The following is a 15,041-nucleotide window of genomic DNA, read 5'->3' as shown; positions in this document are numbered from 1 at the left end:
TCTATTTATTTATTTTTTAAGTTTGTTGTGTTATTTTGTCTTTAAGAATACATCAATACCAATACAAGTTTTGAAATGCTGATATATGCCTAACAGGTTTTTAATCTTTTTTTTTACCACAAAGGTAAAAACAATCTTAAAAGTGTGCTTTAAGATCGAATAAATTCAACAAACAGGTTTGGTAAGTATGGTTTAGCTGCTTTGATTACTTGTGGTGATAATTGTATTGTAATATAATGTGACATTGATCATTTACAATTAATTTCCATTAATTCAAACATTTCAAAAGTGAAAAGCCAGAAATAAAAATAATGTAACATTTCGAATATTCTATTCATCTTTACTGCTTGGTAAAAATTCATATAGCACAATTGTCATATTAGCCTACATACAGCGACATTAATACACATCGGATGATGCATTTAACAGCACGCAAACAATGTCAATGATTCACTTTGCAGACCCCTCAAGCTGTACTCGAACGCACCATCCTGTAATGGTCTGAAGTGTTGAACCGTCAGATGGCGACATTCTCTCAGGCTTCAGGTTGATCCTCACTGAGCTGTGTTGGGACGAAGCAGTTTTCAGAGTATGACTGAAAGCTGAAGTGTGCTGTGTCACACAGAGACATGTCAGGAGCTGGATCTGGGCGGGTAAGGATAAGAAAGGATTAGTGGGATATAAAATCACAGCTGAACTGGCGCAGCTAACAAAGAGCAGATGTTCGGAACGAGAGAAGCTCGTTTTTCTTCTTCCACCTGAGCTGTAGAAGCCTCATGACAACACCCCCCTGCACCAACATCTCGATGTGGAACATTTATGCCTTTAAAGCTGTCTCATTTTTATTGCTCCATAACTTTCATAACTGTCACAGGGGTTTCCTACATTTCCTTGTCGGAAACCTGAATTCCCTCCTGCCGCAGCCCCCTCTACCTGGAAATCCGATTCCTGACAAGAAACAACATTTTGACAAAACACCACTCTGCTTTTATTTCTTCCTTTGATGGTTTGTTTTTCTTTTTCCCGTGTGTTCAGAGCAGTGAAAGCCTGGATCACGTCCATGTGGCCCCTCCTCTTTGTGCTGCAACTGTGGAGCTGACGAGGAGCCAAAACACCCCAGAGCAGCAGCGAGTCAGTCTGACAGCGACCACTGAGGAGGACAGGGGATCCTCCGGAGAATAGACGAGCTCAAGAAGAGATCAAGAGCGACCATAAGGATAAACTCACACCGACCTGTGATTCTGCCTCTGTAGGATTTATTCTGATGTTTGTGAGTAAAGGCTGAACAGGTTTTCCTCCGTTGCTTCCTCACTCTGGGGAACACTCTTCTTCACTGAACCGCAGCAATATGGAGGCTTTAAGTTTTAAACAATTGAGTCCAGTTCCCGTTTTAGCAATGCACGAGTGTGTTGTGAATTGATTCAACATTTTATGTCCGAGTTATAAGAATGGTTGAACCGGTGGGGTTTGTGGAGGCATGGAGAGCCCAGTTCCCAGAGTCTGATCCCCCCTGCATGGAGCTGAACTCACTGGGGGACATTGAACAGGAGCTGGACAGATGCAAGACATCTATCAGGCAGCTGGAGAAGGAGGTGAACAAGGAGCGTTTCCGCATGATCTACCTGCAGACTCTGCTTGCAAAAGAGAGGAAATCTTATGATGGACAGAGGTGGGGTTTTAGAAGGGTTCCGCAGACAAGAGATGGAGACCAGACCAGTGAACCTGACAGCCAGAGGTCCTATGCAGGGGATGCACCAGTGGAAGAGCAGCGGCCGCAGCAGCAGCAACAACAGAGAGATTATGTGAAGCCAGCAAGGTGTAAACAGCATCCAGAAGAAGAGATGGATGGTGCATCACCAGCCAAACAGAAGGGTGGGGTCTCACTTGTCGGCCAGGACTCTGAGAATCCTGAATTTCCAGTGGGCACAGGCTCTGTGGCAGCTCTGAGATCCAACTTTGAGCGCATCAGGAGAGCCAACTCTCACACTGCAGGGGATGGCAGAGGGTTGTCCACGATGGGCGGCCAGGAGAAACCCTTCTACGTGAACATGGAGTACCATCATGAGCGAGGGCTGGTCAAAGTCAACGACAGGGATGTCTCAGACAAAATAGGCACCCTGGGCTGTCAGGCCATGCAGATTGAACGAAAAAGGTCCCTGCACTCCCTCCCAGGGAACCTGTCAGCGGCCACAGGGGACATCAGCAAGGCTGTTCAGAAATCCACTGAGGAGAACTGCAGCTACAACGGGTCATGTGATGACCCTGAGATCAACCCACACTTCCTGAAAGACAGTGTGATCCAGCCCACTGGGGGAAAGTCTGAGCGACATCCAGCTGAGTGTCAGCCTTACACTAGTGTCTATGTTGGGGGAATGATGGCTGACGGGGACACCAGAGTCATCCACATTAGGGACCACAGCATAGAGGAGGAGGCACACCTCACCTGGCCGAGGCACTCCTACTCTCCGGGCAGCTTTGATGATGTGGGAGGAGGCTACACACCCGACTGCAGCTCCAACGAGAACCTGACATCCAGCGAGGAGGACTTCTCCTCGGGCCAGTCCAGCCACGTGTCCCCCAGCCCCACCACCTATCAGATGTATAGGGAGAAGAGCCGCTCACCGTCCCAGCACTCGCAGCAGTCCTTTGAGAGCAGCAGCCCACCCACCCCTCTCTCTCAGAAGCGTCTGAAGCAGCAGGTGATGGTTTCTGAGGCCTCCATCATCGGGGTCCGTAAAACAGGCCTGCCCTGGCGCAGTGACGGGGACTCCACCACATCTAGCAGGACCTCTCATGACAACAGTGTTCAAGGAGATCTGGGTAGGTCTGCAAGACACACTGCACAGCACAGATGTTCCCCAAACCATTCATTTTCATGATCAAAAACAGATTAGGCCTCTAATGGGTAGAGATGATAAATACTAAAAAGCACATTAAAGACCCACTATGACCACTGTCTGAAAAGGATGTCTGTGCTTGCCCTGGCTGGCGTCGATCCAAATTAGCCACTGATGTGTAAAATGCACCTGCAATGATGTCATCGATGAAGTCTAATGTTTTGACCTGATGCACCAAATCCATCATAAAATATGTCCAGACATCCTGATTACACACACTTTTAAAAACATTTTTGTGGTTTCTTGTTTTTTTCCACTGGTTTGCTTTTGGGGAACTGAGCTGTTATGATTCAGGTGGCCTACACAAAGAGGCTAAGTTTGATTAAAAAAAGTACCATTAGTGAGGATTTCATCTTCTTTTCTCACAGGCATCATCCATATTGGGCAATGTTAACCCTCTCCGTTTAGGGTTTGCACCACTAGAAATGTTTGACCCTGTAAAAGTTAAACCTGCATTGAAGGGATCGAGCAGACTAGATAAATTGACTTATGCTGATCCTAGGAGTAACCCAGTGGTTTTGCAGTTCTTTCAGCGGTGTTCTTTCGCCTTTATAAGCAGGCCCACCCTCTCTTTTTTCGCCCCCTTCTGCTCTTTGCCCGCTGAGTGCTCCAGCACTTTCGCAGAGATGCTCTGACTGAGACAGCGGCTGCCCCCGGGCTTCCCCAGTCCCTCAACCCTGTCCACACTGAGTGTTTTCGTGTCAGCACACATCAGTGTTGTTGTCCTTGGTGCCGAGTAATTAACTTAAAGGGGTTTGTCTAGCGTGATAAATTTAGGGAGGCTCTTTGTTACGGGAGGCGGGTAGGGGAAAAAGCCCTGACAACTCACTCAAAAAAAGAGGATCAAGAGGGCTTAAAGTGTGTCACGCGGCTTCCAATCAAAACGCCTCCCATCACTCTTTCCTGTTGTTATGTATGGACACAATAGGAGAATCACTCATTGAGCGAGAGTATTGACATGTTAACAATATAACAATGTTAAGTGGGATAAGGAGAGTGGTCTGGGCAAATTGGTAATGCCAAGGACAGAAGGCAAAGCAGGAGCGTGTGTTCCTCTGCAAGAACGTTTGTCAAAGTGTGTGACACACAAGGACACACATTGTTGTTGGTTTGGGACAAATGTTCATGCAAAGAGGGATTGGGATACAAGGCATGTATTAGGGTTGGAGCTGGAAAAAAATTCTCTGCCTCTGCCCAAAAAAACGTGTTATCCACTGTGGGTCAGATTAAGCAGATGAGCAGAATAGTGTGTTGTTATATAAGGTGATCCAGTCCAAAGCCCTCTGTCACAAAGCATGTGACGGACAAGCAGATCGTCTGTGATAGTGTAAACTAGTACACTGCCCCGATGGCTGAAATGTTTAAATCCATTCGATCTGGATCAGTTTCTTTCACACTCAAAGCTGCTTCTTCTCTTCATTGTGCCGAACTATAGCTCATAGCAGACGCACACAAAGTTTCTGCTTCTCCATATAATGAATACACACACATATGAGTGACTTGCTTAAAACAACTAGAGGGAAAAACCTATCACACTGGAATGCTTTTAAAGCTCCAGCAAAGTAGTCTTACACTTCTTAATATTTGAGACTTGTGAAGGACCTTGTCAAATAGAGAATGCAGAAAAATATTCTGAATTTTATTGCAAACATACTGATCCTACATTTTCCATAATGCAACAAATATCCTATTTTAGTTGTATTGCTCAACAGCGAGGTTCCAGGAGATTGATTATTAGCCGCAGCAATGTAACCATCCAATGCAGTTACCACAAGCTACAAGATTGTGAAACACTGTTATATGCTCTTGTAGAAGTTACACGTCTGTATCACATCAACTGCGTTTTAAGAAAATTTGTTTTAATTGCATTGTCAAGGAGATGTACTACAACACCCATAATCCTGAGGTGTAATAGGGATGTCTGTAATTGGTGGTGCTGGCAGTTAACATTGGAAGTCTTTACCACAACCGTGAAAATCATGTCTGCTGATATCAGCTGTGATCTGATGGTTCAGAGTTAATACACTGGGTTACTAAAACACTACACGCAAATCTATGTACAAATATACAAAACACAGACTACAATATATTGCAACACTACTATTAAGACCAAGGTTAAATTCTAGAGGTTTATGGGATGAGTAGTTCTTTCTCTCTTGAAAAAGAAAATGTACACAGTCTTGTAACTTTGCCTTTTTTTTCTATTTTTATTTTGTATGAATCAAGTGTTAAATAGTCATGACTCATCTCGTAGCTGGTTGTTCTGGTTCCAGGCTTTAAACTCTGTTTATAAGAATTTGCCGAAATGTCAATGTATTGGAAATTTACCAGAGCCGTTCTAAAAGTGGGCAGTTACGCTCTTTACCCTCTCTGCACTGTGTCCACATCGAGCCCCCTGTCTCCTCCTTTAACCCAGTCTTTCTGTCACAAATTTCCAATTCCAAGCCAATTAGCCGGATGACATCACTGTGACATCATCGTGGGGTGATTTCTTCTCCGGAGACAACACACTATACAGCTTGATTTTGACTCCAGTTCCACTTAACAGCCTTGTCAAAAGCTTACAGCTCTCTTTAAGGCTTGGAAGTCGACCTTGAGCTATGACAAATGAACTGTTAGCTGTGATCAGAAGCGAACTCTGAAGCATACATCCTGTGACCAGTAAACAGACCCTTTATGTGTAAAATCAGTGTAGTTCCCTGTCCGCCATGACACCTCTTCAAAAGACCCTGAAGTGCAGCTTTTGTCCACCACAGACCTGTTGCTGATAATGGCACAGCTGTCGCATGTGGACTATGATTTGTGGATTAGCAGAAGGCTGGATTTATCTTCTGATGTTGTAATAACATTACTGTGCACGTTGCTGGATTAATCCTCGGGGGCAGGGAGTTAGTATGAGGCAGGTTTTTGCAATAAATTGCTCTTTATTGTAGTTTGTGACTTTTAGGGAGCAGTCGGAAAGGTTTTCTTTGTTGTTGTTGTATTCAAACACTGCGGCCAAATAAAACAGACTTAATCTTAGTGTTGTTAAGGCTCTTTGTGCTCCAGTTGGCTATGCATTGTGTAAGAATAAGCTTCATAAACTGTACAGTCCACATGTCAGAGGTCATTCTTAAATAAGTCTTTCTGCACTCAAAGATTTGCTGTGTGTATTTACAGTATATTCTGCAGCCTGTCGTGGAACATGTGAACGCAGCAGCAGCAGACACAGTGTTGACGTTGTCCTTGTTGCTCTTATGTGAGTGTTTTAATATCTGGCACGGTGGTTGTCTGTCTGGGAAAAATGACAGATTTACCATCAGAAAGAAACACCCACTCGATGACACAAACAAACCCATACTTGTCCTGCTGCTACTCAGCTGCATCACTGCATGTAATGACCAGTCTAAAACTGACAAGTCTCAAGGGAGGTTTTTTTTTCTATGAATAGAAGAATAAATGTTGTCTCCCAGTTTCTGGTTATCTAGGCCGGTTGTCGGGCCTGGCTGTGAATAGAGCTGCTGATTAGCTGTGGGCCCTTTAAGGAGGCCACCTCACTGATGGGTCTATTTTGCCATAATTAATTATCATCATGGCACTGACATGCCTGTAGCCACGGCTTTCTGTTCCATTAGTTTAATCATAATCCCTTTCAGAAAAAAAAAAAAAAAATCAGAAGAGTGTGTTTTTATGATGTGAATAGCTGAGCTTGCCGTAGCCAGGATATGGCACAGTTTCTACACATGGACAGGCCTGTCTATGTCGATAGTGACATTAATAGAAAGTGTCTGTGTGTCTGAAAGGTGATGAAGTCTGTCTGAATTCCTTGGCAACAGTCCAGAGGTGGGCACCGCTCGCTGCCTCAGCAGAAGTCACGCCGGTGCAGATCCTTGCTCCTGACTCATGAATATTTTAGGTCCCTGTAGGAAGCTCAGACAGGCTTATCATTGTACCTGAGCATCAACATCTGAGGTTTAGTGGTCAAGGAAGTAAAAGTATTTCAGCCTCTCCCTCTTCTGGAGTAAATGTACGCCTACCAGAGGAAGTGCTGTCGGCCCCTGTGGGCACCAGAGTGTGTGCGTGTGTGTATGACTGTGTGTGTGAGTGTAAGTGTAAGTATGACACCTGTTCTACTGTGCAGTGTAGTGGGGAAAGTGGTCAAAAGCTGGCAGGCCATCAGTACGGCAGGCCAGCTGCTCTCACAGCAAAAGCCATGAATAGCCTTTTTGTTCTGGTCCCTCACAAAACACATCAAAAACACTTGTTTAGAAACTAAGCAACACTGCTTACATGAAATTCCCATATTAGCTCCTCTGGTCCACATACAAACACGCACGTTTCCATAGATAAAGCTTCATAGAAAAAAAAATCTCTGGCATGTATATGAGCTTGCAGGCCTCCCTCGGCTCAGTGATCCTCCCTCGTGCTCTGCCTCAGCCCTCTGGTCCCGCAGTCTCAGCTCCCCTCCCTGGTCCCACTCAAAGGGCCCTCTGTGCTGCTGGCTGGCAGGCCAAGTGTTTATGGAATGTCTCAGCTGCTTGTGGGGTGTGTAGGGGGGAAACGGCTAATGAAATGTTAAGTGTTGTATGAGTTCACCTCTCTCACAACAGCCTGACCCATGGAGCGTGTTGTGTCACCGGCCAGCGGAGTTTGTTTTAGTCAAAATGTTCTGTCGCACAGTGAGTCTGGTCAGTTCGAAAGGAAGACAACAAGTGAGTCTGAACACTAAAGTACTCTAGTTGAGTATATGAAACCATTTAAAGGGGCAGTCCAGTGGTGTATTGTTGTACTTCCAAAAAGAATGGTCAAAACTGTAGCAGCAGAAGCTGAGATATCCTGACTAAGATCTTTTAATACCTCATAGTGAAAGAAAATTGGCCAAAAATAACATTTCATTATTACTTTAAAAAACATCGGTCTGCACCATTCAAATGTCTATTTTTGTGAATAATTCCCACAAGAGAAAAAAACTTGAGAGACATAACTACATGTAAAGGTAGGTTCAACATAAACATGTCTTTTAAAAGACCTAAGTACCTACACATTAAAGTGTAAACTATAAGTCGAGACGTGGCTTTTTGGGTGGAGACGGGTACATCAGGTCATGATGTGCCCTCTGGTTGCTGGTGATGAAACTTTAGTCCAAACAGCCATTGCTCAACTTTATCTTGAGATTCTACAATTTTGTCGTTGACCGAACAAAATCAGAAGAATTTCAAAACTGGGGTTTTCCTGAGTCGCTCAAAGAGAGAATCACTCTCTTTGTGACTGAGGTGAGCTGTGAACTCACTGCGATCATAACAACATGGTTGTTGAATTATTTGCTCATTTCAGCTCAACCTACATTTTATTGACATTGTGTGACTCCTGTCCGTCATGTGGTGCTTTCAGTGCAGAGGCCCAGGCACATGAGAGAACTCACAGCTATGGTAGTGCTGTGCTTTTTCAATATAATTTCTTAAATAATTCAATAATATAATCGGATTTACAATATGTGTTGACTGGCCTATTGCCTAGTATGAGTCCAAAAGATTGAGCCACAGCGTGTGAGTAATGTCCATAGCTGTGTTCTAATTCAGGGGTCACCTCCCTCAGAGGATGTGGTCTTCCTGGCACACAAAGAACGCGGCCTTCATGGGCGGCATTGATTATCAAGGTTGAACTGAAAATAGAGGGTCTGATCTGAAGAGGATTTCCGTGATCAGTGTCTGGGGCTCGTCTTGCCTTTATACCTGTTGCCTGGCAACAGAGCTGCAGTTGGACACAATAAAAATGTTTTAATGACTTGGTTGTTTCAACATGTATATCGTTGAATGTGATACTCAAAAGTGTTTGACTTCTTGTTGCTTGCCGGCACCATAACCACTTTGAAAATGTTTCATTACTGAAGTGCAATGCATCCTGGGATAGGGCTGGGAAAGATCCATTCTTTGAACCTATGTTTCTTGGGGATGTAGGGATGCATTTGTCAGCCCCATTTTAAGTAGCCTTCAGAATCGGAAAGCCTAATCGTGCTGCTGTGACGCTATCAGTCTTCAAATGCCGCCTCTGAAGGATGCAGCCTCTGAGTTGGCACACAGCAAATGTCTTTAGCTTATCATTATCTCCACTCCTAAACAAAATCAACCCTGATGACATCACTATGACATCATTGGGGTATTTTTTACCGGAGCCACTGAATGCATTATTTTACATGACAAAAAAGGCAACTTAAGGTCCACTCAATTTGTAATACATGTGTTTTTTTGTGTAAATCACCTTGGTGATCACCTGGAGTTTTTTTCTCTGATCTCCAAAGCCACAGGAGTCATTACACTTAATTTCAAACAATTAATAAGTTGTGTAACCAACAAAACAAAGTGATTTCAAAATACTCACCAGTGGCCTTAAGCAGCTTGTTTAATACAAACATAATATGATAAACCTGCGTTGTTAGGCAGACTAGAGCTCTGCCACATCAGGTGAGGTACCTTCACAAATATTTAATTCTGTTCAGACATGCAAATTAATATTTGATCGTACCTGGAGTCACTGTGGCATTTCATGTGGCAGCTTAAATTTATTTTATATAAAGTGTGTTCTTCATTTGCTGATAATGTTCACAATAAAACTTCTGTAGCTAAAGACTGGCCAGGCTCCAGGATACTTAATAGGCTTTTCAAACAAGTATTGAGATCAGAATCATTCCCTGATATATAAAAACCCAATAAGACTGTTTCATATTAGGCGTGTTGCTGTTTTTTTCTGCAAATCTGTGTATAACTAATGCGTGCATGTGCTCAATTGTGTGTTTATTTTCACAGGCTGGAACAATTATTGGGCTTTGATTTTCTCTGTGCTGAGGCACATTACAAGCAGTAGTCTGACCACCCTGAGCTATTTCAACACACACTGATTAGTAGGTGTACTGAGCTGGGCGGCCAGTTCTGACCTACGATGCTCAATGACTGGCACTAATTTTAGGCTGCCCTACAACAGAGCAGAGGCGAGTGCTGGTGGGCCTGGCTGCCTTCACCGGCCCTGTGGTTTAAAAGGCCCCTCAGTCCAGCAGACTCTTCAGATGATGTGATGATGATGTGTTGGATAACAATTTCAACACACAGACGGTTTCTGTAATTGCAATAACAGATGTCCCAGTTACAGTATTAGGTTCAAGGGGCACATGTATTTTAGATGTCAACATTGATTCTCTACTCCGTGCGAGTACTACACAGCTTATGAATTGTTTATTGTCTTCTGTGGCTCTGGAGGATCTTAGTGAAGTCTGAGAAATTGACTGGAGAAACATCATGTGATTAATCACAGTTTGGGCTCGGATAATACAACATGTAGGCAGCGCGGTTGCTCCAGGGATTGTTTTGTTGGTTGATCAGTTCAGCTCTGTAGTTTCTAAACACATTCAGTGTCCATAGAGGATGAACCCTGCTGACTTCTCCTGATTTATCCTCTGGTGCCAACATGAGGTCAATGTTTCTCTGTCTTTGGAAAGTCTTTTCTACTTTTGTCAAATTCATCCAACAATAATCACCAAATACCTTTAAACTGATAATTAGCCTTAGCTATAATGTTTCTTCATTTAGCAAATGTTTTGCATGCTAACAAAAGCGTTGCTAGCATGGCTTTAAACCTATCTTCTTAATAAAAAAGACTATGTAACCAACATGAAGTTTAATTCAGTTAAGAAGACTGTCACATGTTTTTGCACCCAAGGTGAACTCTGCCTGTGATTGGCTTGCACTGATATGCTTCCATAATCGTAACCAATCATCATTCTTCCAGTGTAAACATTAGCCAATCAGAGTCATGGTAGGGGAAAGAATAAGTAAAGACTAACATAATGTGCTTTAGAGTAGCTTATTTGGAAATGAAGGCTCCAGAAGCTGGACCCACACTTAAAACTAAATGACATGACAATCATTCAAATCTGTTTCTTGAAAGTCATTCAACTTTGTGGGAGTGAAAAACCTACATGAGCTCCTCCTCAATATAGTGGTGGGATTCAGGTAAAACCTTCTGGAGACCTAATATCATCAGTAAGGATTTATTATCAACATTTTTCCATTTGCCATGAAACTCCAGAGTCTCTGTCCAGGGTCACCACATCTAGTGTCTGAAAGGCCGTCACCCTTCAGCCGGCGCCCCTCTGTTTGCTCTCCTGCCTCTGCTGTTTCCCCGGTGACCGCACAGTCAGGAGGAGAATCCATTCGCTGGAGCCATAAAGTGGTGCTAAGCTTTTAACAACATCTCACATCGGCATCTTCTTGCTGTTTTTATTCCAAATGTGCAACTTTTCTCTCCAGATCTATACAGCCATTACAGAGGTGACAGAAAGGCTGTCCTTCATTGTGCCTTATATTTCCTCTGTGGTAAATTATAGATGCTTAAATCTCAATTCCAGCCCTTTCTGTGCTGGGTCGATCAACACATTTGCTGTGTGGAGTTATTTTTGGGAGCTTGCGATATAAATTTTGTCCATCAGCTGACTGATCTTACTGACTGGTCAATATGTTCACAGTGGGGAACATTAAGTGGGCTCTGATTCTCTCTTTTTGTCAGAGCATTACAAATAGGAGCCTCTCCCCCTCAAGCTATTTAAACACACTGATCGGTGATCAGTCAATGTGTCAGGCTGGGAAGCACTGTGCTATTTCCAAGTGGTGAAATGGGGAATTATGGATGCTACCATTCTGGTTCCAGCTTTTTCTGGGATAAATCTATCGACCTCTTCACTCTTTGATTTTTATTTTTGAAAACTGGTTTGGTGGTTGTTTCCAGCACCAATCATCCTTCCACATATTTAAATGTCCTGCTGTGAGGCACAGTGCTTTTGTGTCCGTGCCGCAAGCGGCAATCTCATTTGAAAACACAACATTTCAGAGTTTAAATAAAAGTGCCCCTCCCCAGCTTCTTGCTCTTTGGATTCTGAGTGTTGGCGTCATGTTGGGGAATAAGACCACATGATTACATCTGCGATAGTAACTCTGATGCTGTGACGCTGTCTTGGCCGCACATCTGTCACTCCCTCTCTGTTTACCATCGTTCATCTCTGTGGATTAGGATTAGTGCCTTCAATGCATCTTTGCGTTATCAATAGGACATCCAACCCCCCCACCCGCCTTCATTAAACTGCTGTGATTTTCCTCTGAACATGGCTCTTGTTTGCAAGCTGCAGGAAGGAACAATGTTTCATGATGACTGCTTATTTTCCAGAAGCGGCACTGGAGAGCTTGGCCAACAGTTTGACCAACTCCTTGTATATACTTGAGCTCTATCTTTAGGTGTATTCAGGATAGGGGTGTGGGAAATCAAGGACGCAGTGTATTGTGTGTAAAAAGGTGCTTCCAACTAAAACTAATCTCTTCTTTTTTTTTTCTTAAAGATTTGCAGTAATCTGACATCTATGAGACCATAGCGTGTGGGAGAAGTCAATCAAATGAAGTTCTTGAAAAACACAAGCTTACAGAGTTCAGAGACAGTCCAAAACAAAATCAGCTCCTCTCTGATCCATGGCTCCATGCACAGTTGCACACAGCTCACAATTGCAACTGCTGGGCTCAACAATCTTATATAATGTCATTAGAATATATTTGTTACAGCTTTGTGGCCAAGTCGAAACCATTTAAGCTGCTGCTAGTTGGGCATGGGACAGAAAGGGGCAGATTGTACAACGACCGAAATTGGTTTGCCGCACTCCTGTGATACTTTGTAAATGATCACTTCCTCTTGAATGGAAGCAAGAAACAACATTGTCTTTACACTGTGATTTCTCATGTGTTGTTTCAGCACTTTTAAATTGACTGAAAAACTGAGTTTATTATAGAATCACTTTTTAATATAGATTGATAGATCAGCTGAGCAAAAAATATCGTCTGAATTATGAAAGATCAGTATCAACATATATGTTGGCTGATGCGTACTTAGACATTGTAGCACAGATGCAGACATTTGATTTGAAAATCTGTGATTGAAATTCAATCCATTAATAGGTCTGACCCTGAGGGAGTGTCCCCCTAGCTGTATTAAACCTGCATTAAACATGTTATATGTCTTGAATTAAGAGGAAGCTGATGACGTGAGCAGGGGTTCAAATTCTGCTATAACAAACGCTTTACAGGGATTTTTAAGGATTCATTTTAGACTAGATATCTTCAAATTTCACTGTTTAAGGCAATTAAAGTCAATACTTAGACCACCAGAATGACACACCTTACATTGCAGAAAAGCTTTTGAAGCAATTTTTGGACCATAATAAGCTACTGGAAGATCTGAGAAAAATTAATAGGTAGAAAATTAATCTTAGTAAATTAAAAAAAATCCCCACAATTAAAGAGATATTGTGGACGGCTGATCAAACATCTTCAGTCATTTGGAAAATGCAGGCTGTGTGTCTGTTGACATAACTAATGACTGCATAGAGTTTACATCTAAAAGACAATGTAATATATACTGTATTGTGCTGTATAGCCTACTGTATATACTGCATTAATACCCAAACACAAAAGATCCTTTAAATAATAACCAATAATTTAAAAGTTGGTGTTGGCTGAAGAGTTCTGTCCTATGTAACAAGTATGGTTGTTTTTTTTTTAGATAGTTTGAGGTTGAGAGCAACCTTTACCAGGTGTATTTGTTCAGTGTTTCACAATCAGAGCAAACAAAAGACACAAAAAAGGGTTTCACAGAGAAACGAGTGGTGGTGAAATGTCAGTCAAGAACGGGTCCACGCAAACAAAGGAGAGTAAAAAAATAAAAGACGCATGCACTTTGACCAGACCAGTTTGACAGTGGTTTACAGACAAGTCAAATCTTTCCATTTAGTTGTAAAATCATTTGAGTTATCTATTATGTGAATATAATACCATAGATGAACATGTGTGTGTGTGTGTGTGTGTGTGTGTTAGAAGTGGGAGTGGGAGCTGTTTGTGAAAAGATGACCTTGTGCAGAAAGCCTGTTTCCGCTCTAAAGCAGATGAATTGCTGAATTTTCCGGAGAGACCTGCCCGGACACTTCCTCTGTAGTGATTCTTGTGATGGCTATGGAACAACAGTGCACACTGAGGATCTATTGTGATGTCCACTTTCTCACACTGCCACAGCCAATTGAGCTCTGGGTATTTAAAAATGGCCCTCTAAAGGACAGAAAGAGCTCAGTATGTTAAGACTGCAGAATGAATTTTTAAACCCTTACACAGTGTTTTCAGGGTGTTTCTTTTCGCCCTGGAAGGAGATAGTTTGTGGCTCTGAGGATGCTGCCTAAAGAGGATGTGTTATTCATCCAGTGCCGGGCGTGATGTATAATCTCACTGGAGCACAGAGTGGCCTTTCACATGGACTTCCCCTGTGTTCAGTAGTTGTTTGGCCTGCTGTGGTCTCTTCCTCAGCAGTCAATGCAGCTCTCTGCTGAGCCTCAGTGTGTGTGTGTGTGTGTGTGTGTGTGTGTGTGTGTGTGTGTGTGTGTGTGTGTGTGTGTGTGTGTGTGTGTGTGTGTGTGTGTGTGTGTGTGTGTGTGTGTGTGTGTGTGTGTGTGTGTGTCAGTTTGTCACGATCTCTGTCAGTATGCCTGTCTTCCAGGCCTCTCCCGGGTGACTCAGCTTTATCCTCCCCCTTGTTTCCGGAATCCTCTCTTTCCTGTTTTCAGGCTGAGGTGATCCAGTTTTGTAGCCTCTTCTTTACATACCTGCCTCCACATTGCTAGACGTGGGTTGCTTTCTTTGTTTTACTGCTGTTTGAGATCTCTGCTGTACATCTTCCAACTGCCACATCATCGATGGTAATAATGATAATAATAATTACGTTCCTGGTGAGTCAGGGGTGGTTGACAGTAATTACAGGATGCTGAGCTTGTTTAGCTTCATCTTCAGGGTGTCCTAAAAGTCTGAAATCACAGGTATGATGAAGACAACATATATGTCTCATGTGTCATACTTCTTTTTCCCGCCGCATGCTCATTGTGACGATGGTGCAAAATACAGGCTTCAACTCCTACAATGAACATTTCTCATACCCATTTTGCAAATAGTCCGGAAGAACTGTGCTGCTCTCTGAACTCTGAGACCTCTCTAATTTGGTAGACACACAAAGTGAATATTACACCAGGGCTACATATTGTCATTCATCCGGAAAACACTCAAAGACACTCTGTACACCCAGGCTGATATGCGCAAA

The 15,041-nt window shown here is 43.0% G+C and overlaps 1 protein-coding gene across 1 annotated transcript in view; it reads left to right on the top strand.

The window, feature by feature from the left end:
* Nucleotides 1-383: 383 nt before the first annotated feature.
* The window catches only part of si:dkey-91m11.5 (BCR activator of RhoGEF and GTPase), a 32,857-nt gene continuing 18,199 nt past the window's right edge, over nucleotides 384-15,041 (top strand). The window contains exon 1 of the mRNA XM_069524273.1: nucleotides 384-2,820. Coding sequence (XP_069380374.1) covers nucleotides 1,449-2,820 — 1,372 coding nt within the window. The 5' untranslated portion in view covers nucleotides 384-1,448. The remainder of the gene's footprint in view (nucleotides 2,821-15,041) is intronic.

This window comes from Paralichthys olivaceus, chromosome 4 (genome assembly GCF_024713975.1).
Source record: "Paralichthys olivaceus isolate ysfri-2021 chromosome 4, ASM2471397v2, whole genome shotgun sequence".
Lineage (NCBI taxonomy): Eukaryota > Metazoa > Chordata > Actinopteri > Pleuronectiformes > Paralichthyidae > Paralichthys > Paralichthys olivaceus.
This window is presented reverse-complemented; position numbering and strand designations above follow the sequence as displayed.